Here is a 27835-nt window from a genome sequence, read left to right on the forward strand (position 1 = left end):
CAGTTCACACGTTACGTAACTGGGGCCACTCCCTTGTATAGGTTGGGCTGCAGTTTCATTTAAGTATTCCCGTGATGCTCAAAACCTTTTATTATCTTTTTGTTCACAAGGGTCCTCTCTAATGCAGACAAATGCCAGACAGGGAACAAACCCCCCAGGCAGCGAGAAAAGGCAGAAAAACCGCGTCAGGGACGCACAAAGAGAAATGACTTTCATTGATGCTGTCCGTCCGTGGCCCTCGCGGAGAGCGGAGCATCGGAAAGGCGTGGCTCCAACATGGCGATGTCAAAACGCACCAATCGCCAGCGTATCCTGACGCTCCTGGGTGGCCGTGGACCAATCAGACGGCAAGATGACAGAGCGAGCCGGGGCTGTTCACGTCACGCAGAGCGAGGGCCGCAGCCCGGCCGGAGCAGGCGGAAGTGCACCGTTCGTGGTTTTATGGAGGTCGCGCGTTGTTTGTCGCTTATATAACATATATCCTACGACGTTACGCCGGCTGTGGGAGGCTTGCGCTGCCTGGTGAAGTGGCCCTTGGCTGGGTATCAGAAAAGGGAAGTGAAGCTCGAAGCTCCGCCCTGCGCTGGTGCGTGGGCATTCCGACCCCGCAGGTTCTCCCCTGAAGACCACCAACACCATTTCACGCAGCGTCCACGGAGCCCCGCTCGTCACGTCAGGCATCCCCATGGGTGAGTGTGTTGGGTTCATCGGAAAAAGCGGTCCGTCCGGTTGCAGACCGCTTCTTAATTTGCAGTTGAGTTTCTCTTGGTACACTTCTGTAAAAAGCGTGTAATCATCTCGTCAGGTATGTCCTTATAAGGCTTATATTATATATTCAGAGGTGCAGCCCCAGCCTGGACCTGTGTGTTCGGTAGGACCGTGGGTCGGGTCTTAGTAACGGCTCCTGTCGCGCTTTTTTGCACGTGCACCGTTACGACTGGTCTCTGTTCATTACCAAAATCGGCATAAATTCAAACTGTCATGACGAAGGCGCACAGATTTTTAGCGCCGGTGTTGCTGACGAGGAAGTAGAACATGATTGAATGGCATCACAGTTTAAAAGTATATTGCTTCCTCGGAAGCCGGTGGCTTTTTTAAAATGCTCCAGGTACGTTTTTTGTCGTGACTGCCTCACTAGGAAGTATTTGGAAAGGCGGAATGCGCGGCCGCGTGCTCCGTCACGCTTTTGAGGGGCGGTGGCGCGCGCCGCGAGCGAGCGCGCGCGAGTTCGCGGGTCTCACAGGTGACGAGATACGCACTGATGCGCTGAAACATACCGAACTGTGGGTCCTTGTGTGGAAAAAGCAGCACTGCATTGATTCGTGTGTCAGACACTTTTCTCCGAAGCGTCTTGCTGCGTTGAGCTACTTGCACTGATTCATTCATACACACAGCTGAGTAATTTTTACTGCACAAATTCAGGGTAAGTTACTTGGTTGGTACTGCACAACAACGTTGGAGTCTAGATCCTTCAGGTTCAAATCAAAGCGGCCACAGTTTTACAGGCAGTACCCAGATTACGAACGAGTCCCCTTCCTATAAGTCTGTCTTAAGTCGGATTTCTACGTAATTCGGAACAATTAGGTACGCTTCTAGCGTGTTAGTCATATGTTTTCCTTGTGTACCTTTCTGTGCATAAAAACAAACGCTTCTGGATACACTAAAACATCTTTAATATAACACAATACAGCAATAATAAGTGTAATGATAACAAAATGTAACTACAGTATTTTTAATGGAGAGATGCAAAGAAAGAATGAATTTTACTACTGTTATGATGAACAGAGGACATGGAGGAGGCTGGATTCAAGCGCAGGATCGTTCATTCAGAATCAAAGGACTAGACGTGTTCTCGTGGTCGGGGACGGGCGAATGTTCGGTTGATCCGCGAACTAACAGGCCAGGATCCGAAATTGTAGTTAAGGGACAAGGTGGGCGGTCGTCTTAGAGACGTGGAACGGGACCGAGGAACGATGAGGGACAGGACTTGGAAGAGCGAAGCGAGGTAGGTTTGAGAGCACAGAGGGGACGGTTGTCTTGAGTGAGGAAGAGGTTGAGAAGTGTTTTTTATAGCCGAGTGCTCTGATTGAAGCCAGGTGCTGCTGGTTGAGGTGCAGGTGTGGTCGTGACAACTACAGCATTTATAAGTGAGAAGGTGTGCGTGCAACATTAAAGAAACTTTATTCTTTGCTTTTCCAGTGTTAATTCGCGGTTCACCTTTGCCTCATCGCTTTACTGTTTCCATTTTAGTTTCAGACATGATCGTTTTCCTTTTCTTTGATGCATCGCCATCACTTGCATCACCTTTACACTTTGTTGCCATGTTTAGGGGGGTAAAAACAAAAAAAAATTAAAGCCAAATACAGTAACGCTTATGAGACACTTAACGACAACATGGTCCAACTGAAAAGGAGGACGTCTTTGTCGTGTCTCGGGCTCATGCACCCACGAGCCGACGAACCGCTGTAGAGGTGCAATGTTACGATGCGCGTCACAAAGTAACACCCGTTTGTTATTACAAATATTTGTATGTAACTCATAGTTTTAATATGATAGGCTTTACGGGGGGTGGTTCGTAGCTACGGGTTGTGCGCAAGTCGGATGTTTGTAACCCGGGGACTGCCTGTACACGAGCTGCACCCCTGCTGATTTTTTTTTTTTTTTTTCCCCCCTTTCTATTTCTATATTCTGTATTTTCAGTATTTTATATATTTTGTTTCTATATTATGTATTAAACTGAACAGAAATAAAGGCACAAGTAGCCTCTTAAGACCCGTCTAAGGCAAGAAGGAAACAGAGTCAACATCTGCACAGTCCATTTTATTGAATACCACCATTATTAGTAACAATACCATTGGTGTATAGGCCCCTAATGTTTTTTTTTTTTTTTTTAGGTGCAGTGTGCACTTGGTGTGTTTAACAGTCATCTCTGCTGAAGATGAAATGCTTCATCCCTCGCGCCGCTTGTCTTTCTCTGGATGCGAATTTAAAGATATTATTGAGGGATGAGCTAGATTCACTGTTCTTTGTGACCAAATGTTGATATTGCTGTGAGTGGAGGCAAGCTAATATGTCTGCTGTGCATCCATGATGGAACAACAGTTTTGGATGGGAACTAGAAGTAAAAAATGCCAGCAGTTGTAAACACTCCTTATGGTCCTTGTTTTCTTTTTTTTAAAAAAAAAAAGACTAATAGTGCATATTTCTGTGTATGGCTTATTTAATTCAAATATTAGAGGAAATTCCATTGTTTTAATGACTTTACGATTCTAATAGACAGTGACACATTGTTAAATCTGTTTTATCACCTGTGTTCTGGAACTGTATGTGTCACAGCAGTAAACTGGTCCACTGTCTCCATCTTGGCATTATGTGCCTTTGCTCAGCAGTGTCAGCTCCATTTCCTTAGTTCGGCCTACATTTCTTTGGCCCTTGGAGTGCCGACCGTCAGTGATACAGGATGTTGGGTGGGGAGGAAGGGTTTTCATTAAAGAGAAGTAGGGCATACCTGAAAGAGAAACACTATGTTTTGCAAAGATTGTATCACTGAAGCTGGAACACCTTTTATTGGAAGATTCTACCACCAGAATTTTGTGTGAGCGTGAGAGAGATCGAGTACTTGTTCGTGTGGAGATGTGTATATGCATTATAGTGGAAGACTCCCCCCCCCCCCCCCCGGCATTGAAAGGGTGTATTCTGAAGGCGGTTGACAGTATGCAGAAGTCACTGTGCTTTACTCTTTGAGGCCAATACCTTATGGCGTGACACTTATTAGTGTGCCTCTCAGGGTGGCTCCATGTTTCATTGAGGAATGGTGTTTATAACCACCGACTTGCTTTTCTAGACTTTATGTCCCCGTTCATTAAGCAGTCCCACTAAGGTTGTACACACCCTATGTTTGCCCCTCTGTGTGCTTTCAGTGGATAACAGACCCTTGGGGGTTCACATTGGGAAAACATTAATATTCTGAGGCCTTTTCTCTATTTTTCTTTCTAGACTTCATGTGGGACCTCCAGCCTTGCAGCAGTTTTCACTCTTGTGAGCTGTTAGTACTGCTTTCTGTGGCTGAGTGCATAGCTTGCACTAATGGAAGGACTCTTGCTTTTACATTTTAGAAGACATTTTCTGAGTCACCCAGGGGTCCACTTTAAGAGTACAGTTTGCTAACTGGAATTGGTGTCGGGACCCAGTCTTGACACAGGTTACATCAGCTGAGGCTTTCGCATTGACTGGTGTCCTGCTGACTGCTAAGGACATGACACTAACTAGATTAGCTCCTGCACATGTAGCTGTTTCCTTGTGGTTGTGTTTGTGAACACACAGCATGTGCTATAAGCCAGAAAGGGTGAAGCTCACAAGGTAACACATGGTCCCTGAAATCCATGGGAGAGGGAACACTGCTCATGGCAAACATGTCAATTACAAAAGCTCTGGGTCTTCACAAGTTGCCAGCTGATGAGCACCAGTCACCTTCAGTGTTTTTTCTAATGGCTTAACTGTATGCATGCACATGCGCACACCCACCTGTTGTTAATTCTGTCTGACCAAAACTGTTCGTTTGGAGCATTTTACTTAAATTTTCTTCTGTCCTCAAGGAATAATTGTTGGACATGTGGACTGTAGATATCACTGTCTTGAAGTGCTATGAAGGCATAATGAGACCTGTTTATGGAATTTTCCTTCTTTCTGAGTCGCCAATGCAGCGTAAAGTGAGTTCTTAATGCAGTGTGAGGAACTGGTGCCTCGGTTTGCTTGCAGTAATAATTTATTCAGGTGATGGCCCTGGCTAGTACATCTTTTAGAGTGAGTGAGTGACTGAAAAAGTGTGTTCCACTGATGTATGGATGAGTGACCCATTGTAGGTAGTGTACAGCACTTTGTAAGTCACCTTGGTGCATAAGGTGTGGACTGATAACACTACATTGAGTTCATTGGAAGTTGCTTTGGAGAAAAGTGTCTGCTAAATAAATAAATGTAAATGTAGTACATCTTTTAATCTGTATTGCTTTCCGGTGATAGACCAGCAGCCAGTGCTTCTGAAGAAGAGAGCCTATTATTGCCATAAAGGGTGTCATACACCTCTGTCCCACAAGAATCAGGTGTTGCCTTTGCACTGGATCTTTGTATGAGACTCCCAGCATTCTTGTAAAGCTAGTGTTGCATGAGGCCAGATGTCATCCTTTGTTGAATGCCTTTTTGGATAATCTGGATTCTTAAAAATAGAGTGTTTGTCCACAGCCATGAACTTTTTTTTGGCCATATACATGCAGAGGATGATGCGCCCCCATAATATTTTGGGTTGAATGTTTGCGAAAGAAAAAAAAATTATGCCAGTTGAATCTTTTTGACAGAACTGGTTATTAGTGAACTAAGAATAGGTGGTTGTCCAATATGTTGGCTAAAAATAAGCTGAGAATCGAGGAATTGTGTGATATTGTATGGGTTCAGCCCATCAGGTCTGTTTCATGTAGTCAGTGTCAAAATCAACAATTCTGGAGAAAAAGCAGTAGGGAGGAGAGCACCCAAACTAGGTTCTCATAGAAAAATGCTGTAAAACTAATGATGATTGTAATTAGTGAGGTGATTTGTCAAAGGGATCAAATGATTGCGTATGATATGGCACTCATGTTAGTTGAGTTTCATGGTTAGTTGGTGTATGTGGTGCAGCTACCCTTGTTGTGAATCTGACTTGCTAATTCTGCATGTCATCCTTGTCTGAGCCTGGGTTCAGGTAACTGCTTCTCTCGTGCAAGCATGGTGGCTTGCTCATTGTTCATTCCTAAACCAGGCATCAGAGGGGCTTTTCAAATTCCTGTCCTATTCAATGACAAGGTTGATACCCTCCTGGGGAGCAGCCCTTGTCCATGAATTGCCTAGCTCTTTCTTCTCCTTTCAGACATGTACTAAAAGACCCCCCAGGAAAGGGGGCAGGCGAGTTGGATACCAGGACCTGGCCAGGTCCACAGTGTATGCATATAAGAACAGAGCCAAAGTGTTTTGACCAAGTGAATAGACTGTTAGTTACCATCTGGAGAGATGTTCAGCTTTGTGCAGTTGCATAGAGATGTCATAACATTTGGAGACAGTGTATACTTTTAAGATATTCGGAGGGCCTACTCAAGCATCTCCCACCTTTGGGACACCGTGGGACTCGCAACCTGCGGCTTTCATGTCTTTGCCCACTCCATGGAGTGTGGATTATGACATGATGAACAACAGTCTTTCAAGGAGCCCATTAGCAAGCCTCCCGCTGTCTGTATACACTGCTCTCGCACATTCTCCTCTGTGGCCTCCCTGCCCCCGCAGAGTTGCCGAGAGGAATTGCCGGCCTTTTCACTGCTGTTATCCTGTGCTGAGCAATGACTGTGCAATGTGGATGAAGCATTGGATGCTATGGATATAAATCTTTCAGTAGCTGCTTTGCTGGAGGATTGTCTGCATGTATTTGCATCTGCTGTTAGTTTAATCATTCTGTATTTTCCTCAACAAAACTGTGAGCTTTAGTCATATGTGACCAAGTTAAAACTGTCATATCGCTGAAGACATTTTTGTAATTGCTTCAGCTATATTGCTTTGCATTAATAAGTTGAATTACGATTCTCATCAGACTTCTGTTAAGCCGGCTGCACACCGGTCAGATGAATCGCGTTGATTTGTATTGCTTCAACCGTTCAGGTCTTTTTATGCTGGTTGAAAATGGATGCTGGTGGATATTTAGCACATCCATTCATCCATTGTCAACAATCACTTGTCCAATGCTGGGTCACAGTAGTCCAGAGCCTTTCCTGAAAATAAGTTATGTACACCTTGGACTGGATGCCAGTAAATCACAGGGCAGTCATGCATGTTCATTCATTCACAGATAAGATTGTCACCTGTAACACTTGTCTTTGGGCTGTGGAAGGAAACTGGAGCACAAACACAGTAGAACATGTAAACTCCACACAGACTGAGCTGCAATTGAATCTACATCTGAGCTTATAGCTTAAGAGTTATGAGGCACAAGTGATACCTGCTGTGCCGCCTTGCTGCTCTGTTTAGCGCAGCATTTCAAAATTTTCTTGTTTTTTTTTTTTTTAAACATTTGTTAGGTTGTCAGAGTTACGGTTTTGTTACTGATGATGCCGTATACAGTATTCTTAATCGGATGGCATTGCTTCTGTGGTCAACTTCTTGCTGTTTCTTCACCTTTTTCGACTTTTGCCATGCCATGGAACAAGAGGAGCAGGAGGCCATGTCAGCAATCCTGGCGGGTAACAACCTTTTATAGGGGCTGATGCTCCAACAATGTAAAGAACAACAAAGTTTCAAGTTTGTCATAGGTACAAGTGTTGTATACAAGTATCATGAAATTTTTCTTGAATGCTTCTCCACAGACTACGGACAAGACAGAGACAATACAAATACTGCACAAAACAAAACAATGACAATGAGTAATGCAATAGCAATAATGATAAACGGTAACAGTAATAACAATAATACCAATAGACAGCCAGAGAACTCAGAACGTGAGAATGCGAATGCTTAAAGTGACAGTGTAATTTACCAATGTGCTTGGAAGGAACAGTCCAACTCTATTTACTAAAGGTGGCACATTGGTGAGTGTTGTATACTGTCAGCTGTTCCTGTCCCTAGCAGTGCGGGTTCGAATAGACCTGAGCCGCTTTGCAGATGGCAGAGAAGAGAGAAGTGCCCATGTGGGGAGACTGTGATTTTTCATGATGCGCATCGTCTTTCTGAGGCAGTGTATGGTGTAGGTGTCCTGGACTGCTGGTAGCTGTGTGCCAATGATTTCCTGAGCAAAGGCGAGTGAGATTCCATTTGTCTGTGTGCTGCTGTTTATTGATCTGAGAGCTAGAAGGCAGTAGGCTTCCATTCCACTACAAGAATGCTGTTTTGCCCTCCCTGTTGTGATTTATGCATCGCTCCCAAAGTGGCAGCTATTCACTGCCTTCCTGCTTCATTAGTTCGCCAGTACGTTCTCGTGTAGCATTTTAGAATAGCCAGACAAACCTGGAGTTTCTGCTTATCAGCCTATGCTGCATGTTTATGTGGCTGCTTTGCTTGTTCTGTAATGCTGGATGTTAGAAGCAGAGACTATTTGGTAAATGTTGCGCTATAGTTGAACTGCACTATGGGTCCATGGGAAATGGAACATAAATCTTCTATTTCCTCATCAGCCTTTTTTGTTTGTTTTAAACTTAGGATCTGGTTAATGAGGGATTTATTGTGCAGAATGCTTTCTACACAGCAGTCAAGATACTTCATTTTAAGGAGACCACATCTGTAGTGTGCAATTCTGAAAGCATATTCATACAAAGCACACATTCAGGCATTCAGTTAAATGAAACATGTTTTTGTATATTATAAAATGCCTGTAGATCAATGTGCATGTATTCAGAGCTGACCTGAAGTTTCAAACTTTGCATGTTAACAACATCTTAAATATGAAGTGTTGTATTACACAATCTGACTGAGATTTAAATAGATTTAATATCTGGTAGCATAGTTTCTTAAGCTGTTGCTTTTGAATGAAGCTGTACCTCCAGCTGTAATACCCTTGTGCAAAGTATTAACTCTAAATTTGCTTCAGTAAAATTACCCAGCTCTGTAAACGGGGAAATAATTGTAAGTACCTTGACATTATATGTCGCTTTGAAGAAAAGTGCCAGATAACTGAATACATGTAAATTTTCTGTTAAATAAGTAAACATTTCTGCACATAAAATTTCAATATTGACCTTCTGCACATGCAGTTTGCTTGTTACTAAAGTTTGAACAGGACTGATTCTCTTGGGCTGAAGAGGCTCATGCACTAAGGAGAGAAAACAGGAGGAGCTGGACCTGCTCATGAGCTTCCCTCTTTCAAGGATACCTCTTTCAGCAAAGACAAGTTTCCCTTGAAAGAGGTTTCTTGAAGGGTCCATTAGAGAATATCGTGAGATCTGTCCACTTTTTGCAGGAATGTGTTGCATTTTCAGTCTGTTGAAACCATATAGCATTAAATCTCTTGATCTCTTGGGGTCTTTCCAAAGTGCCTAACTGTTTTGCTAGCAGCCAGGTGAAATCTCACACTGCTGAAGGATTTTAAGTATTTACTTCCATTTGGCAGCCGGACAACACAGTGCTATGCTAAGTCCACTTCTAACCTATAGCCTTGGGGGTTATTTTGTGCATGTGTGTTCTTGCTCAGTCCTGTGTGCCTCTGCTTTGTCTCCAGAGGACAACCTGTGTGAAGCATTGAAGAAGCTGAAGGTGACGTTAGCTGATGGCACCGGAGACAGCGTGGAGGGCTGCCTGGACTGCCTGCTCAAAGCACTGGCCCACAATAGTAAGTGTGACCACTGATCTTTGAGATGACCTGACTTGTCCATCAGGGTCCCCACTCACCAGCTCTGTTTCTGCATAAAACTTTGGGCCAGAATGGTCAGAATTATCTCAAGCTCTTTGTGTTTATTAATTTAGCTAATGCTTTTCCTGTCCTAAAGTGACTTTCAATGTTAATTAAAATTATTTATCCATTTATACAGCTTGGTAATTTTTACAGGGGCAGTTACCAAAAAATTCTGTATGCAGGTGCTTGTGGAAGGTATACTGGTTTATATGGAGGTATGTGACAAATTGGCTGCACTGAATCATGTGTTTTCATCCAAATCTCTCCTTTGGTTGTTGTTATGCATTTTTTTTTTTTTTTTTTTGAGGAATGTGTCTGCTGGTAAATAAATATTTAATAGATGTTTAAATAGCAATTTAAGCAGTTCAGAAATTCAGGTTAAGTACCCTCCTCAAAGGTAACACAGGACTTGCATTTTGAACCTGGATCTTTGAGGCCAGTGGCACTGGCGCTAACCCACTACACTGCCTGCTGTCCCTGTTTAATGTAATGTTGGATACAGATGGTGTATGTGTGTGTGTGTGTGTGTGTGTGTGTGTGTGTGTGGAGAGAGAGAGAGCACAGTGGTGCCTCACAGCTCCTGGTCTGTGAGTCTGAATCTAGTTCAGTCTGTGTCTGAACCACAATTCTTTAATTCATTTTAACTCCGACACTTTCAGCTCTGTCAACAAAATTAATTTGCAAAGTTCTGTAAAATTTTTGGATGTAAATGCAGTAAACGTGTGTTACTACTTTCATGCTATATTCAAATTCTGTCACATACACAACCATACTTAGAATGACGTGCAGTGAAATGCTTTTCCCACTGTCCATGGTACATACTAATAGTAGAGAAAATAAAAATAAGGAAATGCAAATAAAATAGAAATTAGAAACATACTACAGGGAAAATATATGATGAAAATGTAATAGAAATGAACAGGAAAAGAGAATATATGTGATGGGGGAAAATGCAGAACGGTACAGATGTATTCAAGTATATGAATAAAGTGAATGTAAACTCCAGTATGAAAGCTAAAATAAGTAAGAGGGGGGAAAAAAAGTGCAGTGTGTGCAATGTTTTGCAAAAACTGCTGTGCAGTATTTGACTGAGGTAGTGATTATTGTGCATACAAGTCCAGTCTCTACTCTATGGTGTTGTCCTGGTTAAGAGCCCGGATGGCTTGTGGGAAGAAGCTCCTCCTCATTCTCTGTGTTGGCCTTCAGGGAGCAGAAACACTTTCCTGACCGCAGCAGGGAGAAAAGTTCATTATTCGGATGGCTGAGGTCTTTCACTATCTTCCTGGTTTTGGTCCAGTATCGCTTGCAATTTAATATAAAAATGTTCTCTCCACAAACTCTTTTTCAGTGCTAATTATTGACCAATTCATCCCATAAACACATGCAACTTTCCTTTTGTTACTGATCTCTGACACTCAGGAACACCAGACACTTAACACCAGAATCTTACAATGATTTACCCATTTATATAGCTGGGAATTTTTTTTTTTTTTTTTTACTCGGATCAGTTCAGATCAAGTACCTTGACTGAGGGTAGTACATCAGGGATGGGGATTCAAGCCTGGGTCCTTCACATGCAAGGCAGATGCTCCAATACAAGCACCAAAACCAAAAACTGCTTCATGTGACTAATTTCCTTTTTGTCTGTTTGTTCTATTTCTCTCAATGACTTGAATTTTCTCATTCAAACCTTCACTGATCTCATTATTTCAATAATTTTCTCATCTATTGGAAATGATGATCCTCTTATCTGACTATTGCGTAACCTTACTATTACAGCCCTGCAGAGTTGTAGTTTGCCACATGACACCATCATCTTGCACATTCATGCATTTAGTGCTATGCAAATTGGTCATGAGCGCTACTACTCTGAACACACAGCACAGTTTTACAGCAACAGGATCTCATCATCCTTGGCTGTGTTCTGTCATCTTAGCATTTCCTTTCTGCTTTCACATTTCTTGGTGCTGGAGTTGCTGCAGTACGCCACATGCGGTTAGCTGTGAATTGAGAAAGCCCACTGTCGTTTTTCACGGGAGTGGATAAATGAGTTGACAGATGAAGTAAGTCTCAATAACCTATATTGCAGAAGTAATTATATTAAACTGCAGCAGGTAGTGTAGATGTTAGAGCTGTCAAAGGATTCAAGTTAAAATTCCATTCCTGTCATAGTCCTCTTCATTAATGTGCATACTTTGGATTGACATAGTTAAAATTACCAAGCTCCATACATGGTTAAATCACTGTAAATAGCTTAGTGTTCAAAACCCATGTTGTAAGTCACCTTAGGAAAAAAGTTACAGACACAAAGTGGTTAATAATAAAAAGCAGCTCTCACCCTTGCAGTCTTATCTGTGTAAGAACAGAAGGCCGATCCACGTTCTGGTGCCAGACAGGAAGACGGCAGGAACCATCCCAGCAGGTCTGGCAGCAGGGTTGCGTAGCTGGCTTTTCACCTGCAGTAGATAGAAAGGAGCCATGTGGCATTACATATTTTTGGCCAGTAGGTGGTGTCACAGTTAAGGATATGAACTTGAGATTAAAATGACCATGTTTAAATCTATAAAGGCTCTCTAATACTGAGTCTTTTAGAAATTCATTTAAAATGTCTTAAATGCTGAGTTAAGATACTCAAATGCACTTGGCTTACCTACAGGAACAGCTTGTAGCATAGTGGTTAACACTGCTGCCTCTGGATCCACAGGTTCATATCCCACCTCCAGCTGTAGTACCCTGAAGTAAGGTACTTATCCTGAAATTACTTAAGTGAAAATACTCAGCTATGTAAATGGTTTTATGTTGATTAACACTGGAAATGGTATTTATTCATTTAGTTGACACTTTTCTAAAGCAAATGTCTTACTTGGTGGAATTAATGTGGTCTATATTGCAAGTTGTTATTCACCATTTTTCCATAGGGGTGTTGAGTTCGTTTTGATCTGATCATTTACTAAACCAGTCAAGAGCTTGTATGTCTGGTGTGTTCTGTTCAAGCCTATGTCTATTTTTTACTTCAGATGCAGAGGCCAGTGAGAAGGTCCAGAAGATGGGTGTTCTCTTGCTGCTCCCCCCACTGCTGGACCCCAGGTCTTCCTGTGCCCCCAAAGTTGCCAACATCATAGCTGAAGTTGCCAAGAATGGTGAGGTTCTCAGCCACTGCTTTGTCTTTGTTCCAGGGTTTTGTTTTCAGGTTTTCTTCCAGGTTTTCACTTATACACTCCAACAGGTCCAACAGTGGACACTGTCATATGCCTTCAACAAAAATGTCATACATCTAGATTTTATTCATTTCACTGTGTCCAATGCCAGTTGTCCCACTTTCTCCAGCAACAGATGGAGAGAGGTATGGAGTGAAAGCATGTCCAGATGCTCACCACCTGTCCAGGTTGCTTTCTCATTCTTTCATACACTTCATCCTTGGGTTGGAAGAATGGCCCTGATGTGTCCTAAGGTTTTTGAGCTTAAATCTCATGATGGTATATTGGACTTGAATTAAGAACTATTCCATAGGTTCTTGGGTTAAATGAAAGGGATGAACCATTGTGAATTTCTGCCAAGTAGTCTCCAAGCCTAATTTATTTTTTTGCTGAGGAATAGCGTTGATCTCTGCTTTCAGTGCAAAATTCCTTCATCAAAAGCATGTTGGCCACATAATCTGGCAGTTTCTGCTGGAGATAACTCCCTGTATTTCCCATTTGAAAACATGGCAGCGCTTAAAAGATCTTCGTCCTCCTCCCTCTGTGGAGAGGCATTAACAGAAACTCTAAATCCGCTGTGCTCTTTTTTTTATATATATATCTTATATATTTTAAAAATTATATTTAAATCCTAATATGAACAGAAGACTCACTTTTTCATCTCCTGTGAAAGACTGACCCCCCCCCCCAAAGACTGGCAGAAGGCATTTTCCAACAGTTGTCCTTTATGGGTGTCCTCAGTGAAATGTCATGCTTTATGAACTGGTAAACTGTGATAATATGGGTTTTTAACATGGCAACCCCAGTTTTATTACTGAGATGGTGTCATTTGAACTGATCAAGGTTCTCTGGGTTTCACTGGGATTTTAAAAGCTCTTATGTTTCTCTCTGGCCCCACAGAGTTCATGCGAGGCCCTTGTGTAGAGGCCGGCCTGGTGCCCCCGCTGGTGCAGCTGCTGCACTGCAAGGACCAGGAGGTGCTCCTCCAGACCGGTCGTGCCCTGGGCAACATCTGCTATGATAGCCGTAAGTGATACCACCAGATCCGCAGCCATTCCCCTTCCCTGTGTCCAAAGCCTGCAGGAAGATGATCTTGAGGTTGCTGCTTTGAATGCTTAACAAGTGGCTGCTATTGTACCTTTGAAAGTTTGCTTCATTGTGAAATTCTAAATCATAAATTGTTACTTTCGATTAAATCTATCGGAATAAATGTAAGCAGTTTAATTGTTGAAATTTAAATGAAGAGTGTAACAAGATCAGGTCAATCTGAAGTTCAGCACAAAAAACTCCAGAATGTGCTCACTGTGTTTTATTGATCTTTTGTAATCCTGTGCCAAAACTTCAGGTTGTTATTTACATAGTACAGATGTGGTACGGTGGTCAGAATGAAGGGTTTTTGGTGATTCCGTCATTTGTTCAAGGCCATAGAAAACTGCATTTTTGCTGCTCATGGGTCTGAGAGCAGAAAGAATCATCAATTGCCTGTAGAGAGTTAAGGTTACGGACATGAGGTCAGACACAAAACCCTCTCGCGTCAGAGACAGAGTGCTCAGTCTGAGGGCAGGAAAGAATGGCTCTCTTGAAGGGTGATGGATTAGTGTCTTTGCATTCCACATCTTCCTGTCTCATCTGTTCACATTGGGGGTTTCTGTGCTTACCTTTTTCTTGAACTATCTGTTCGTATTGTTATTCCCTCTGGAAGGGAAATGTGTTATACAGACAGGTGAGAAGGCTTTACATTCCACACACACCAGCACCAGTGTTCAACCAGCACCTCCTGTCTGTTTTGGGTTGTTCTGGGAAAGGGTGTGGTTATGAAAGAGCAGCTCCTTGCAACGATGTTCCTTCACTTCCCCCCAGACAGCCACAGCATGGTGCCGAGCTCTGCACCTGTCACCTTGCATCCACGTCACATCTTCTCAAAGGATACGTTCCAGAAAAAAAACTTTTGTTCTTAAGCCAGAAGGAGTGAGGGGAACAACCGGAAGAGTTTCGGTGTCTGCTCTAATGCTACATATACACCCCAGCTGAACTCCCATCATTTTTTCATTTTACCACTTATCACATGTTGATAAGGGCACCAGTATGTTACATTCAGAGCTGAGGCCTGATGGGTTGGTTGATTTACCAGCTCCAGAAAGACAGTGTAATTGTTATGGGTCTGAGGTAATAACCACAGTATTTCAGGTTTTAATCCTGGGAAGATGAACTGTTATGGTGCCTGGAGTACCTCAGTCGAGGTCATGGAACATGTTTTCAGTTCTGTAGTGCTGGGAGTCATTCACCATTTCTGTCACTATAACAAATTTCTGTGTACAAAGACTAGCCAAAGTATTTATTTTTTTTATTTATTTATTTATTTTTTTGTAAAATTTTAAATGACTCGACATTTTTTATGCACCGAATTATTACATTCATCTGTAGAACCTCAGTTCTTGTCAACCTCACTGCTATTATTTGAGGTACTCGTATTTCGGCATGTGTACATGATTTGTTCAACCTTTTAGCTTTACTATTATTTTTATTATCTTCAGGTTGACTTACAATATTAATTATCTGTACTGATACCTAACACTGATTTTTACCCATTTATGCCTCAGGATAATATTTATATTATCAATTCAGGTTAAGTACCTACTACAGCAAAATGTGGCATTCAAACCCAGGTCTTTTGATTTCAAGGTGACTGCTATAACCCTTGCACTACCTGCTGCCTCACCACAATGTTATTGTTGTTATTCTACTTCACAGTGATTAAAGTCACAGCTTCAGAAATTTTCTCTTACTTATTGTCTTGACTTATAACTGAGGTCCTACTTATAAAGTCTCATTATTTCTGTTACTGTTGAAGACTGACCTTTTTTTTGTTTTGGTGTGTGCTGTGGAATGTGATTATTGTTGTGGCTGAGGATGTTAATATGTTGTGAATTGTTTTTGTTCTGTTGGTGTTCCGTTAATATCATTGTTTGTTCTTACTGATTCACAGGTCCCTGTTCTGTTTTGATTTTGTTTGATACCTGAACTCTTTGTTTTGCAGATGAGGGCAGGAGTGCTGTTGACCAGGCGGGCGGTGCACACATAGTAGCTGAACACTTAAAGTCTCGCTCCCAAAATACTGATGCGGCCAATGGGAAGCTGTTGACTGTCTTTTGTGGCATGCTGATGAACTATAGCAATGATAATGGTAATAAACCACCCCGTAAAGAATTGATCAGTTTAAAAAAGACTAGTCCGTCAATCAAAGAAGTGCTTAAATTAAGGCCATGGTGGATTTCTGGTGCATTTGTCTTAAATGGAGGTTTGGAGGATTTGTTGGAGTTAACTCTTTAAAAGACGATATTTAGAGGGATTCAGAACAAACTTTAGTTTAAGTGCACTTAGAAAAAAAAATACACTGGCTCCTCACATTATGGATACAGTTTGTACTGGAAGACTTTTAGTAACTTCATATTTTTGCAAGTTTTGTTCATAACTCCAAAGTCACCTTAAAACTTAACACAGATGTCCCTTGCCACTCCTCCCAGATCAAGTTCTGAAAAGTACTTTTTTCAAAATTAATTTCAAGCAGCATTCAAATTCAAACTTAAATTGGAAATGCATCATCTCCACAAACTTTTTTGGCTCTGGTTGTTGGCTGCTTCATCCCAGAAGTGTGCTCCATTCCTCATCTTATCGATTGCCGACAAGATCACCAAACACCGTGGCAATTCATTGAATCAAGGGGGTCCCACATTCCTGTTCTCTTTTTGTGCTCTTCTGTATCTTCTATCAACTCAGCAGATGAACACATGTTGCATATGTGGCACTAAAAAACAATTTTTCTAAAATATATTTGCAAATTAACTGGAAAATGCCTGTATCTTTTGAAAATTGTAACTTGGATGCTTGTAATTCAAGGAGCCAGTGTATTTATTCACTCATGCAGTTGAAAGGGCTGAGTGATTTTGTTGATGGGTATGTCTATCAGATTGTCTGTGGTCAGTCACTAACCTCCTGCTTTCTGCCAATCTTCTGTAGTGCGGTGGGTTCTTGCTTCATCCTGCTTGGGGTCTGCTGAGCTCCTCTTTTTGACCTGTCCCCTTCTCTCTCCTGTGCTTCCTCCCACTCCTCCAAGTAGCCTGCTGCTGTCGGGTCCTCATAGACCAAAAACCCTGCTGTCTAAGGTTCCACCTGATGAAAATTCAGTACTGCACAAAATCTTTAAAATTACTCCAGATATGCTTTCTCAAGAATACATGAGTTACTAGTGACTAGTGTTACACTAGTCACAGAACATGGAATTCTTAGTTTTAGTTCACTGTGAGAGCTGATGTAGACTGGCATTATCAGAGTCTGTATTTAAATTAATTAGATCAAAGCTCATCAATCTTAGTATAGGAGGAAATGGTTTCCTTGTGTTTCTTTGTTTCTTCGTACAGTCCATAGATGTGTTTCAGCTGAAGTGGTGACTCTAAATCACTCGGTGTTTGTGTGATGGATTAGGGTCCTGTCCAGGGTGTACGCTACATCCACCCTGTGCTCCTGGATTAGGCTCCAGACTACCAGGACCCTGCACTGGACAAGTCCTTATCAGTACTGTATTGACTGATGTTAGGTTATTCATTGGCTGCTGATTTTTTTGGTTATTTTTCCCCACTTGGTTAATGATAGCACTGTGCAGTTTGTGAATTGATTGTGGAGTTCCGCCTGTCCTCCGGGGAATCGAGGAGCAGCTATATTTCCCACCACAGTCATTTGGTTGCCTTTCCCACTGATCAAGTGGAAGTGGAAACCTTTTTACACTCTGACTGTACAGCAGTTTTTCTATTTCATGCAATTTAGCAAGAGCTATATGAACAGCTATGACTAACACTGCCCCCTCTCTTCATTAGTAGTTACACTGATCCCATAGTAATGCAGTTCACTGCAAATGGTTTTCTTCTCTAGCTTGGTCAGCAGATGTCAACCAGACTGTTTTATACTTTTTCATTTTCTCAAGCTGCCACAATCTAATAAGGCCATTAAGTCATATGTTGTCATTAAGCTTAAATAAGATGAAATGCATCATGTTAAACTGTAATTAAAATGGGAAACATAGTGGTTAGAGCCATCACCTGGCATGCAAAGGCTACTGGTTTGAATTCCTGTTCCTGCTGTACTACCCTTGATGAAGGTACTTACCCTTGATACAGTAAAAATTATCTGGCTGTAAAAGTCGGTAAGTCGCTGTGTGTAGCTTAGTGTACAAACCTAATGTTGCCCATCAAATGTTTCAGTCAAATGAATAATTCTATCAGAAATATTAGCCAACATTCAGATGATACACAGGACTTTCTAGCTGAACTACTGCTATGGAAGCATTAGCAGCAGAATTTTTTTATTTTGACCTTTTATTAGAGAAGTAAGCAATTCTGAAATAGAAATTGGGGTGGCTAATACTGGTCCTTCAGCAGGTTCACGCAGGTTGCTGGGTTGCCCAGGTAACAATCTTGTACTTTGGCTGTTGTGTGGCACTTATGTGCCCAGGGAACACCATACCTCAGTGAGTTCCAGACCATTGCAAGGCGACCAAGACGAGACGATATTCGCAACATGTGAATCTGGTCTGGGCTCCAGCAAATACCAGAGTTCTTCTGGCTCTGTCCCCTGGGTTGATTTTGAAATGATCTAGAGTACAGAGAATCGGTCTCCCAGCAGCACCATTGGTTGGTTTCACTGTAGGTTAGCATGTGGCACAGTACTTAAGAACATGTTTGAAGCCTGAAGGTTGTTTCAAGGGGCTCTGCAGTTGTACCATAGAGTGGAACTGCCTCAATAAAGCATCCAGCTGTATGAAAAGTTTAACAATCAGTTGTGGCGTAAAGCAACTTTATTACGTTAATTTCTTTTTTTTTTAATTTTTTTTTTTTTATAATTCAGGCATTATTGTCTCCGAAATGAAGCGGTTTTCATTATTTTTTGAAAATGTTTATGATGGTGTAACTGAACTGTCTTCATTTGCCCTTTGTCTGCCTGATCCCTTTCTTTTTTTGGATTGGAGCTCTGCTCTACATTTCTCCCTCTTCTTTCCACCTCTTATAACCACTAACTTTTCCAGCTCGCTCTCTCTCTCTCACTTTGTCATTCTCTTCACTTTTCAGAATCTGTGAATCAGTCATGAAGGTGTCAAGTATGCAGGATTATCATTTAATGAGGCCCTGCTGTGATTTCTCTTTGTGCGCTTATGTTTTTCCTCCTCTCTGGTGTGTGGTGTCTCAGTGTGGAATTCCATCAAGGAGAAAACTAGATTAATTTTTATATTCATAAGTGCAGGAGCTCCTTTATTTTTGGTCACAGCAGGAGGTTTCATTCCTGTTCAATGTGATCTGCTTATGTAATGTTCCCTGCAACCAGGTATCTTGTTGCCTGTTTGCAGGGAACATTAGCACTCTGTTCCGTTGCCTAGGACAGATCTGGCAGGTGACCCCCGCCCTAACAGCCACTGATCACCACTTAGCCCTCTAGTCAGCATCTGTGCAGCTCCACTGCTCACTGAGAACCTGTCTGTCACCACACGTCCCTTATTAGGGTGACAGGCCAATGTTTTAGCATCACCTCTGTGAATGTCATTTGTGCTTTGCTTTTTGTTCTGTTCCTTTCCGTGTTTTCCCCAGTGTTCCTCAGCTGATCCTCCCTCTGAGGACAGAGGATCTGCATACAGTAACACCTTCTACCCACACTCTTCTGTGTGGCATTCCCATGTTAATGTGTCTGTCGTGGTCCCAGGGCATCCCCCAGAACTTTGTAAGAGCCCATAGTGCCCTTCGCTGCTATAGGAGTGGTTGCTTAAACACAGATCATTGCCTGTATGCCTCTTTCAAGGCTGTAAAGTGTGTGTGTGTGTTGGCCCCCAAGGGCAGTAGAGGTGCTCGTGGTTTCACCAACAATTTTACTGTTCTGTCAGACTCCCTGCAGGCACAGCTCATCAACATGGGTGTGGTCCCCACCCTGGTCAAGTTGCTAGCCATCCACTCCCAGAATGCAGCCCTCACAGAGATGTGTCTGGTAGCCTTTGGGAATCTGGCTGAGCTGGGTGAGACTCTGCATAGACCTTGCTACACACATCACTGTTCTTTTCTGTTGTCCCATTGTAGTTTACACCTCAATCCAGAGTCCAAGGAGTTGTGTTTAGGCCCTTAGTTTTTATTTTACATTATGCAATTTTCTCATATTTTGTCTGCTTTAGAAATTAGTGTTTAACATGCAAACACTTACGTAATCTGATAAGCTTTGGTCTCTAAAGTTGCCTGTGTGTCCACCGGCAGAATCCAGCAAGGAGCAGTTTGCTGCCACAAACGTGGCCGAGGAGCTGGTCAGGCTCTTCCGGAAGCAAGAGGAGCATGAGAAGAAGGAGATGATCTTTGAGGTTCTGGCTCCGCTGGCTGAAAACGGTGAGCAAGGATTCAAGGCCCTCTCCATACCTGTATGCACTGTACATGTGTAGTGTTTTGTCAGGAAAGAAATGGCTTATTCAAAATTTTTCACCTGCAATGGAGAGTCCAACTTCCTCAGCAGCTTGGGAAGACAGCATTGTCCACAGATTTGAACCATTTCAAACTACTCCCTTGTTAGGAGCACGAGAAGCAAGAGACTCAGTCCCAGGGCTCCAGTCAGATTTGCAACATTAAGTCGCTTATACTGATTTTCCCATTTATACAGCAGGGTCATTTTTATGAGGTTGCGGTATTTTGATTAAGGGTACTAGAGCAGGGGTGTAGATCTGAACTCAGGTCCTTCAGGTGCAACATGGTGGCTCTGTCCACTACACCACCTGCCTACTTCACCCATCTAAGAATTGATCTGTGAAAAAGATAATTTAACATACAGAAAAAGTCACAGTTTGGTTTTCCTTCAGATCTCAACCCTAAATTGATTCTGCTCATTCCAAAGTCTAATTTGAAAAATTAGAAGTCAATCTTGGGGGTCCTGTGTTCTCAATAATTAAATTTTTCACCTTTGTGATGGTGTTGAGGTGGTACTGCTTTGTGGGTTGTTCTGAGAAGAACTTGATGTCCTCCCTTGGATATGTGGGCAGAAGGATCATGTGGATGAGTCACTGGATCTCCTGTCTCTACGGAGACAGGCTGCTGTGACTCCTCTCTGTTCTGTGAACTGTCTTCCTTCCTCAGAGTTTGTCAAATTCATGTCTGTAGAGGGCAGCGCACTCTCTCCCAGCAGCCACTCAGCTGTACTGTCAGTATTTAAGGCAGCATCATTCTTTTGCGACACTGGGTTATGCCCCAGCCCTGTCCGTCCCCGTTACCTAGTGTACCCAAGACTGAGTGACCAGTTGTGGCTTGGGTAGGTTTTTACTCGGTCTTACAGCCCTGTGGGATGCTGAGTCCGGGGAGGTGGAGAGCTGGCAGACTGTGAAATGGTGAGGAACAGTTCTAATGCAGAAAGTTTTCAGCCGTGTGTGTGTGTGTGTGTGTGTGTGTGTGTGTGTGTGTGTGTGTCCGTGTCCGTGTCCGTGGTTGGTTCAGACTCAAGGCTGCCTTTTTTTTTTTTTTTTTTTTAAAATAGCACAAAGGTCTGTTGTCTGTGTTGTGAAACTGCTTGTGTGTCTTGCGTGTAGGATAGTAGTGACAGCTACTGCCAAATTACACAGCTGTATGAATGGGTCATTCAGTTTAAGTAGCTTAATACTTTAAGTAACTTTGTGGAATAGTGCCTCTTAAGTGTAAACAAATGTATTCCTACCTCCTGTGGTTTCCCCCCCCCCACCCTCTATCCCTCTCTTTGTAACATTCATTATTTCTTTACCATCCTGTCTTGTCTTCTACATTTTTTTGTCCCTCTTCTTCACCATCCTCCTTTGTCGCTCACTCCTAAGACGTGATCAAGCTGCAGCTGGTGGAGGCAGGGCTTGTAGAGTGCCTGCTGGAGGTCGTTGATCAGACAGTAGATGGAGAGCGTGAAGAGGATGTGGCCCAGCTCAAGACTGCATCAGACCTTATGGTCCTCCTACTGCTGGGAGGTGAGTTTTGGGTGGGTGTGTGTGTGTGTGTCCCTGTGTATCTCTATTTCTTTCCAGTTTGCTAACCCCCTGCTCTGTCCTTCCACTCACCTCCAGATGAGTCCATGCAGAAGCTGTTCGAAGGAGGGAAGGGCAGTGTCTTCCAGAGGGTTCTGTCCTGGGTGCCATCCCATAACCACCAGCTGCAGCTGGCTGGGGCACTGGCTGTCGCCAACTTCGCCCGCAATGGTGAGGCTCATCCTGTCACTCATTGTGCTGATTAGAAACTGCATATACAACCTCAAGAGCAAAATGAGAAGAAGAGCAGCAGACATGGATTTGTTGGACTGCAGGAGCTCAGAGAACCACTACCCCCTGGTGAACATGGTGTGAACTGCTAGATGAAGCTGGTTTGCAGTGAATTCAGAATTTAGTGTATTTTTTGCAATTGATTTGCAAGCTGTGTGCATGATGCTGTCCCATTTTCTGGAGAATGAGTTTTTCCCCCCAGTTCATGCATTCCATTGTTTTAGTACCTTGCTGCTTATTTTATGTAGTGCCTCACATTGAATGAATTATATCTTGGGATATAGTAGTCATGAATCAAGTCTCAGAAGCAGCAGGATGGGGAAGGTGGCAGGATGCATGCAATGCTTGTTGCAGGTGATGTCTTTAAGTGGGATGTTGTATATATCACAGGGTATGTATCAGGGGCATGTCCATGACTGGGGAGCATCTAAGGCGTGAGTACTGTGGCGCTCCTACAATGATGTGTCTCTCTCAGATGGAAACTGCATCCATATGGTGGACACAGGCATTGTGCAGAAGCTGCTGGAGCTACTGGAGCGGCATGTGGAGGAGGGAAACGTCACAGTGCAGCATGCAGCACTCAGTGCTCTCAGGAACCTGGCTATCCCTGGTGAGGGTCCCCTTTCACTTCTCTGTCCTGCTTTGTTTCCTGTTTCATTCCTGTCAAGCCATTTTTTTACTGGTGGTGAGTGTCAAGATTAAATTAACTTTTGAATGAAGGTCTAACAGGTCCTGCTCAAGGTTCATTTTTTGATTCCCCTCCGTTTTCTTTTCCCCATAAGTGAGGGAACTGCATTGACTGAGGAAACCTGCTTACTCTGGCTTTTTGTCCCTCCCTCTTCAGTGGTGAACAAGTCCAAAATGTTGGCAATGGGTGTGGCAGACGTTGTGCTCAAGTTTCTTCCGTCAGAAATGCCACCTGTGCAGTTCAAGCTCTTGGGGACACTGCGGATGCTCATTGACACACAAGGTAGGTAGGACTTCCATGATGCTTTGTACCAGAGACACTTATTGTAATGTGACAAGTGTCTTGTAGCATTGTGGAACATTTTTAAACTACTTTGTCAGAGCAGCCTCTACTTCACTGACATTTTTATTTTCTAGGCAACAGTGGGCACTGCTGCTTGCAGAGCAGACAGTAGCCAGTCCTTTCTTAGCTCCATGCAAGCATCTGAAGTACCCCAAACTCACCCCTGTTCTAATCCAGGGGGATTACAACAGCAGCAATAAAACTATTTCATAGCAGATTTATCCTTTTGTAGATTCTTGATTGATCTGTACCACAACCATGTGATTCTTGCCAGTATATGAGCTCCTGGTCTTGTCATGCATTTTTTTTAATTGTAATTTAAATCTTTCATTACTGTTCATCTCTCCCATGTAAACATGTTTCCTGAGTGTGGAGAGTGAGAAGATGTTAATTATTTGTTGCTTCGAATACACTGGTAACGGACTGGCCCAGGGTATCAAAACATGGTACTGCACAATGGTAAACTTGAGTGACATGATCCTGATCCTCATCAGAGAGCTACAGCAAGCAGCCCAGTGGCTGTCCTTCCCAAGGGGAAACGTTACCTTTCAAAAATGGATAGGTCTTGTGTGTCAGAAAACGTGAGCCACACTTAGTGTAAAGCACCCTAACAAAGACACACACAGAATAAGTCTGATGTTGCAGTGATGTCTTTGATTATAAGTTAAATGAAACTGTGCCCAAATAAATATTATTGCACACAAAAAAAAATTGCCAGTTTCCATAGTGCAGATGCCCCATGAGTGTTTTGGTGCTTACTATCGTCACGGATGCATTTTCTCCACAGTTTCAGCAGTTCTCCACAAGCTGCACTGCTGAGGATGATGTTCCTGTGTATCTCAGGTGACCCTGAGCATTCCCTCTTCTTCTATGAGGCTCCTGTTTGTTTAAAACGGGCTGCTTTCTGTACATGAGGCACAAGCTGAATCCCTAATTGATGCATCAGCTCCAACAAACGATGCAAAGCTGTAGTTTTGTTTACTTGGTTCCTTGTACTGAAGAGAGGATGCTGGGTGGGAGGAGCATGTGGCTCTGCAGGAATGTTGAGAGAGTGTTAGGTAAACATTGAACATGGCACCCGTAGGGTGATGGCAACAAGTGTATCAGTGAACCTGTAAGTGTAATGGTTCAATGCTGTTAGGTGGAGAACTGGCACTAGTGATGAGTAAACACTAGGAGGGATCATCCCTTAACTACGAAGGAAACTGCAATGAGGACATCTCACTGGGCTAAAAGCAGAGAGAGTGCTGCGGAGGGGTGTTGAACAACTGTGAGTCTGCCTGTCTTGGCGCTTCTGTGTTCTAATAGTATCTGTTCACCCCATCATGCGAACCTTGTTTGTGTCCCAATACAGTGGATGCGGCTGAACAGCTGGGCACCAACCCCACGCTGGTGGAGCGGCTCGTGGAGTGGTGTGACGCTAAAGAGCATGCAGGTGTCATGGGCGAGTCTAACAGGCTGCTGTCAGCCCTCATCCGACATAGCAGGTCAAAGGTCAGTCTCCTTGGCCTCTAAATACAGTCACACCTTCACATACTTGTCACATCAGCTTATTTCCCTTAAATTGCATTCCTGATTACATTTGCACTGCTTTTTAAGAGAGCATTATTATTATTATTATTATTACTGTTAACATTTTTACATGACATTTTTTCTCCAGTGTCATGTTTACCTAAATTTACACTCATGATTCTTTTCATAAAGCAAGGTCACTTTTACTGTATCAGTTCAGAGTAAGTACCTTGAACAAGGGTACTACAGCAGGAGTTGATCCTGAGTCATTATACTGCAACATAATGACTCTTAACGACAGCTACTTACTCATGATCATTCAACTTCTAAATGTACTGTAGCAGATCAGGCTTAATGTCTTTAGGTCATAAGATGACTTTGTTATAGCCACTGCTGGCCTACTTTCTATAGAACTTCATGAAGCCTTCATTTATTTATCGGTATTCATGCATTTCCTGACATCCCATCAGTCTACTATTGTCCTAACCAGAGAACCGCCTTTGCAGAAGAGCTGCGGCAGCAGAAAGCCATTTGTGTTCGTAATTGAGTGTAAATTCACCATGTACATTCCTCAGATGTCGGTATATTTTAATACATTCATTACAACTGTGAAGTACTCGTAGGGCAGCACAGTGTCACCGTATGCAGCACTGCTACCTCACAATTGGGTGTTGAAGCATAATTTCAATTCCTGTTCAGTTTGTGTGGCGTTTGTATGTTCTCCCCGTGTGTGCATGGGTTTTCTTAGGGTGCTCCAGTTTCTTCCCACAGTCCAAAGACATTTAGTTCAGGTGAATTTGTGGTAATAAAATTTCCTGTGGTGTGTGAATGGGTGAGTGTGTGCATCTGTGCTAATCTGTGATGGATTGGTGTCCCATACAGCGTCTGCCGCTCTCACCCTTACACCTAGTGATTGCAGTATTGGGTCTAGACTGCTGTGACCTTGACCAGGACTAGTGGTTAGTGAAAGTGAGTGAAACATATACGGTAGTTGTCAGGCAACTTTTTATGTATGAAGTAATCAGTCATCCAAGTCGCTGCTATATGTTCTTGGGGTTGAAATTTGTATTTTAACAGAGAAATTGTATTTCTCTGAGGTGTACGTTGCTTTGGAGAAAAACATCTTCTAAATGAATAAATGTAAATTTGGAGCGTCTGTGTGTGACTTGTAAAGAGATCCAGGCCGGTTCTTCCATTTGGACAATTCACGTGGAGTGTTACCCCTAGGGAAAAGCAAGATGGGTACAAAGAACAGGAACACGTTTCCTTTCATCAAGCAGAGGAGCTGCTGTCAATCATACAAATCATTCCTTGGCTTGGTAATGTCTTCTGCAGGATGTTGTAAGGACGGTCATCCAGGGAGGTGGGGTGAAATATTTGGTATCCATGGCAACCAGTGAGCACGTGATCATGCAGAATGAGGCGCTCGTTGCGCTAGGACTCATGGCAGCTCTGGATCTGGGTAAGGCCTTCATCCCATGCTTCTCAAACTGCTGCATGCACATGTGTGTGACATAGTTGCATGTGGATGATGGTATACACTTCTTATCTGGTGCAGCCTTGGCAGAGAAGGACTTCCTGAATGCCAGCCTGGTGCAGGTGCTCCACAAGCTGCTCTCAGAAGAGACCAGTGCCCCTGAAATAAAATACAACTCCATGATCCTCGTTTGTGCCATCATGGGCTCTGGTGAGAGTAAGCTCAGCTGGGGGAAGGGAGTAATGCCTGTGTAAGAACTGATCATCTTCATATTAGGGGAAGGTCTAACAGGGCATCACATTCACACTGATTTGTGTTGCTGAATGTTTGCAAAACCAGTTTGGTTCCTTGCTATGGGGGAACAGTTCAGCCCTTTTACAGCGAAACCCCAGCCTTGGTTTTCCAGTTTCGCTTGATTACCTACTTTCTGTCGCACCAGCAGGACCAGGTGCTACAGAAGCTGCTGCAGCTTGTCACACTGCTAATGTATCTGGATGCCCTTGGTCATGATTAGGCCCAGATGTTTGATGGAGCTGCAGCAGCTTCTGGAGAACATCTGTGTGACTGGTGTAACCTGTCATCTTGGAGTGCTGACACCTGCTTATCTCTACCCACAGAGCCACTCCACAAACAAGTGCAGGACCTTGCTTTCCTGGACCTGGTGTCCCGGCTGCGGTCACACGAGAACAAGACAGTGTCCCACCAAGCCTCGCTGACGGAGCAAAGGTTAACAGTGCAAAGCTAAAGGACTCTGAACTCCTCCCATTTCCTGGCCCTACCCACTGCCTCACTCAATGTCCTTTGATAATGCCCCCAAGGCATCCTGTCATGCTAGCAAGCCCTGCCCCCTACCTCTTCCTTTCTAATTCTCATGCTTGCATGCACAGCTCTGTGCTATCTCCCACAGGGATCGTAGGTATCCCTTTGCAATAGAGAACCAAATGAGAACAGAACAAAATTAAGACCACAGCTGTGATGCCAGTCCGTCGTTATAAATTGCGGGGAAAAAAGGAGGATGGGGGAGTCCTTCACACATCCACGATCCGTCTAATGTGTGTCGTGTTGCTTGAGTACTGGCATAGTTGAGACATGCATGTCGTCCAGTCAGTGGTGTAACCATTCCTTCATCCTACGTGTCCATCTGGTTCTGCTCACCTCTTTGTGTTTCCATTCGATGACTAAGAATTTCACAACAGTGCAGGAGTGGGGGGATGGGAGGGGTCATACTGTGGGTGAAGGCTACATCTTCCATCACCACTGCGCACCAGTGTCTTTCCAGGAAGACAGCCAGGTCAGTCACAGCCTTCTCACTGGTGTCACATGCTAAATGGTTAAAAGACAGAGTACCGTGGTAAGCACGGTTTTCAAAGTTATTCAATAAAGACTGGTGGTCCACTCTCACTCTCATTGTGGATCTGTATGTTGTGTACCATGTCAGATCACTTTCGGGGTGCACGTAGACCCATGGAGACATTGGACTGTTACAATATATGAGTATATTGGAGCAAAAAGTGCCATATCATTTGTTCATAATCCCCTCTGGTATCATCCCCTCAAATACTGTGACCATGTACATATTACCCAGTGGTACAGCTTGTTGCTAGACAGGCATTTTGCATGTTTAATTTACTCATTTTCATTAAGGGCATCTTGATAGGTGTGTATTGTGGAGTGCTGGTGAACTTCATGATGAACACCTACAGGTTAACCATCTTCAGAAGTCCTGATCTGTCTTATTTATTGTAATTTATTAGATTTGTACCCTGGTCAATTGTCACAAGGCCATCAGGAAACAAACCACCATTACTTCCTACAATATATAAGCGTTAATATTTGTTGTAAATGTCTGTTGCTGAATTGTAAATTTCAAGGATTGAATTGGAAAATTAAACCTGAAATGCTGGCTGTAATCTGGGTTTCTGATTTCAATGGCTAAAACGTT

The 27835-nt window shown here is 43.1% G+C and overlaps 1 protein-coding gene across 2 annotated transcripts; it reads left to right on the top strand.

Moving 5' to 3' along the window:
* Positions 1-355: 355 nt before the first annotated feature.
* rap1gds1 (RAP1, GTP-GDP dissociation stimulator 1) lies at positions 356-27795 on the top strand. 2 transcript variants are annotated; one of them, XM_018759737.2, is made up of 15 exons: positions 356-689; positions 9221-9331; positions 12412-12534; positions 13492-13617; positions 15629-15775; positions 19514-19642; positions 19875-20000; positions 21443-21586; positions 21683-21814; positions 22350-22484; positions 22719-22844; positions 24259-24398; positions 25752-25878; positions 25975-26103; positions 26511-27795. In XM_018759737.2, the coding sequence occupies exons 1-15, from the start codon at positions 686-688 to the stop codon at positions 26636-26638; spliced, it is 1827 nt and encodes a 608-aa protein (XP_018615253.1). In that variant the 5' UTR covers positions 356-685; the 3' UTR covers positions 26639-27795. The 2 variants fall into 2 exon arrangements, with proteins under 2 accessions (XP_018615253.1, XP_018615254.1); XM_018759738.2 differs by lacking the exon at positions 15629-15775.
* The last annotated feature ends 40 nt before the right edge of the window (positions 27796-27835 follow it).

This window comes from Scleropages formosus, chromosome 5 (genome assembly GCF_900964775.1).
Source record: "Scleropages formosus chromosome 5, fSclFor1.1, whole genome shotgun sequence".
Taxonomy (NCBI): Eukaryota; Metazoa; Chordata; class Actinopteri; order Osteoglossiformes; family Osteoglossidae; genus Scleropages; species Scleropages formosus.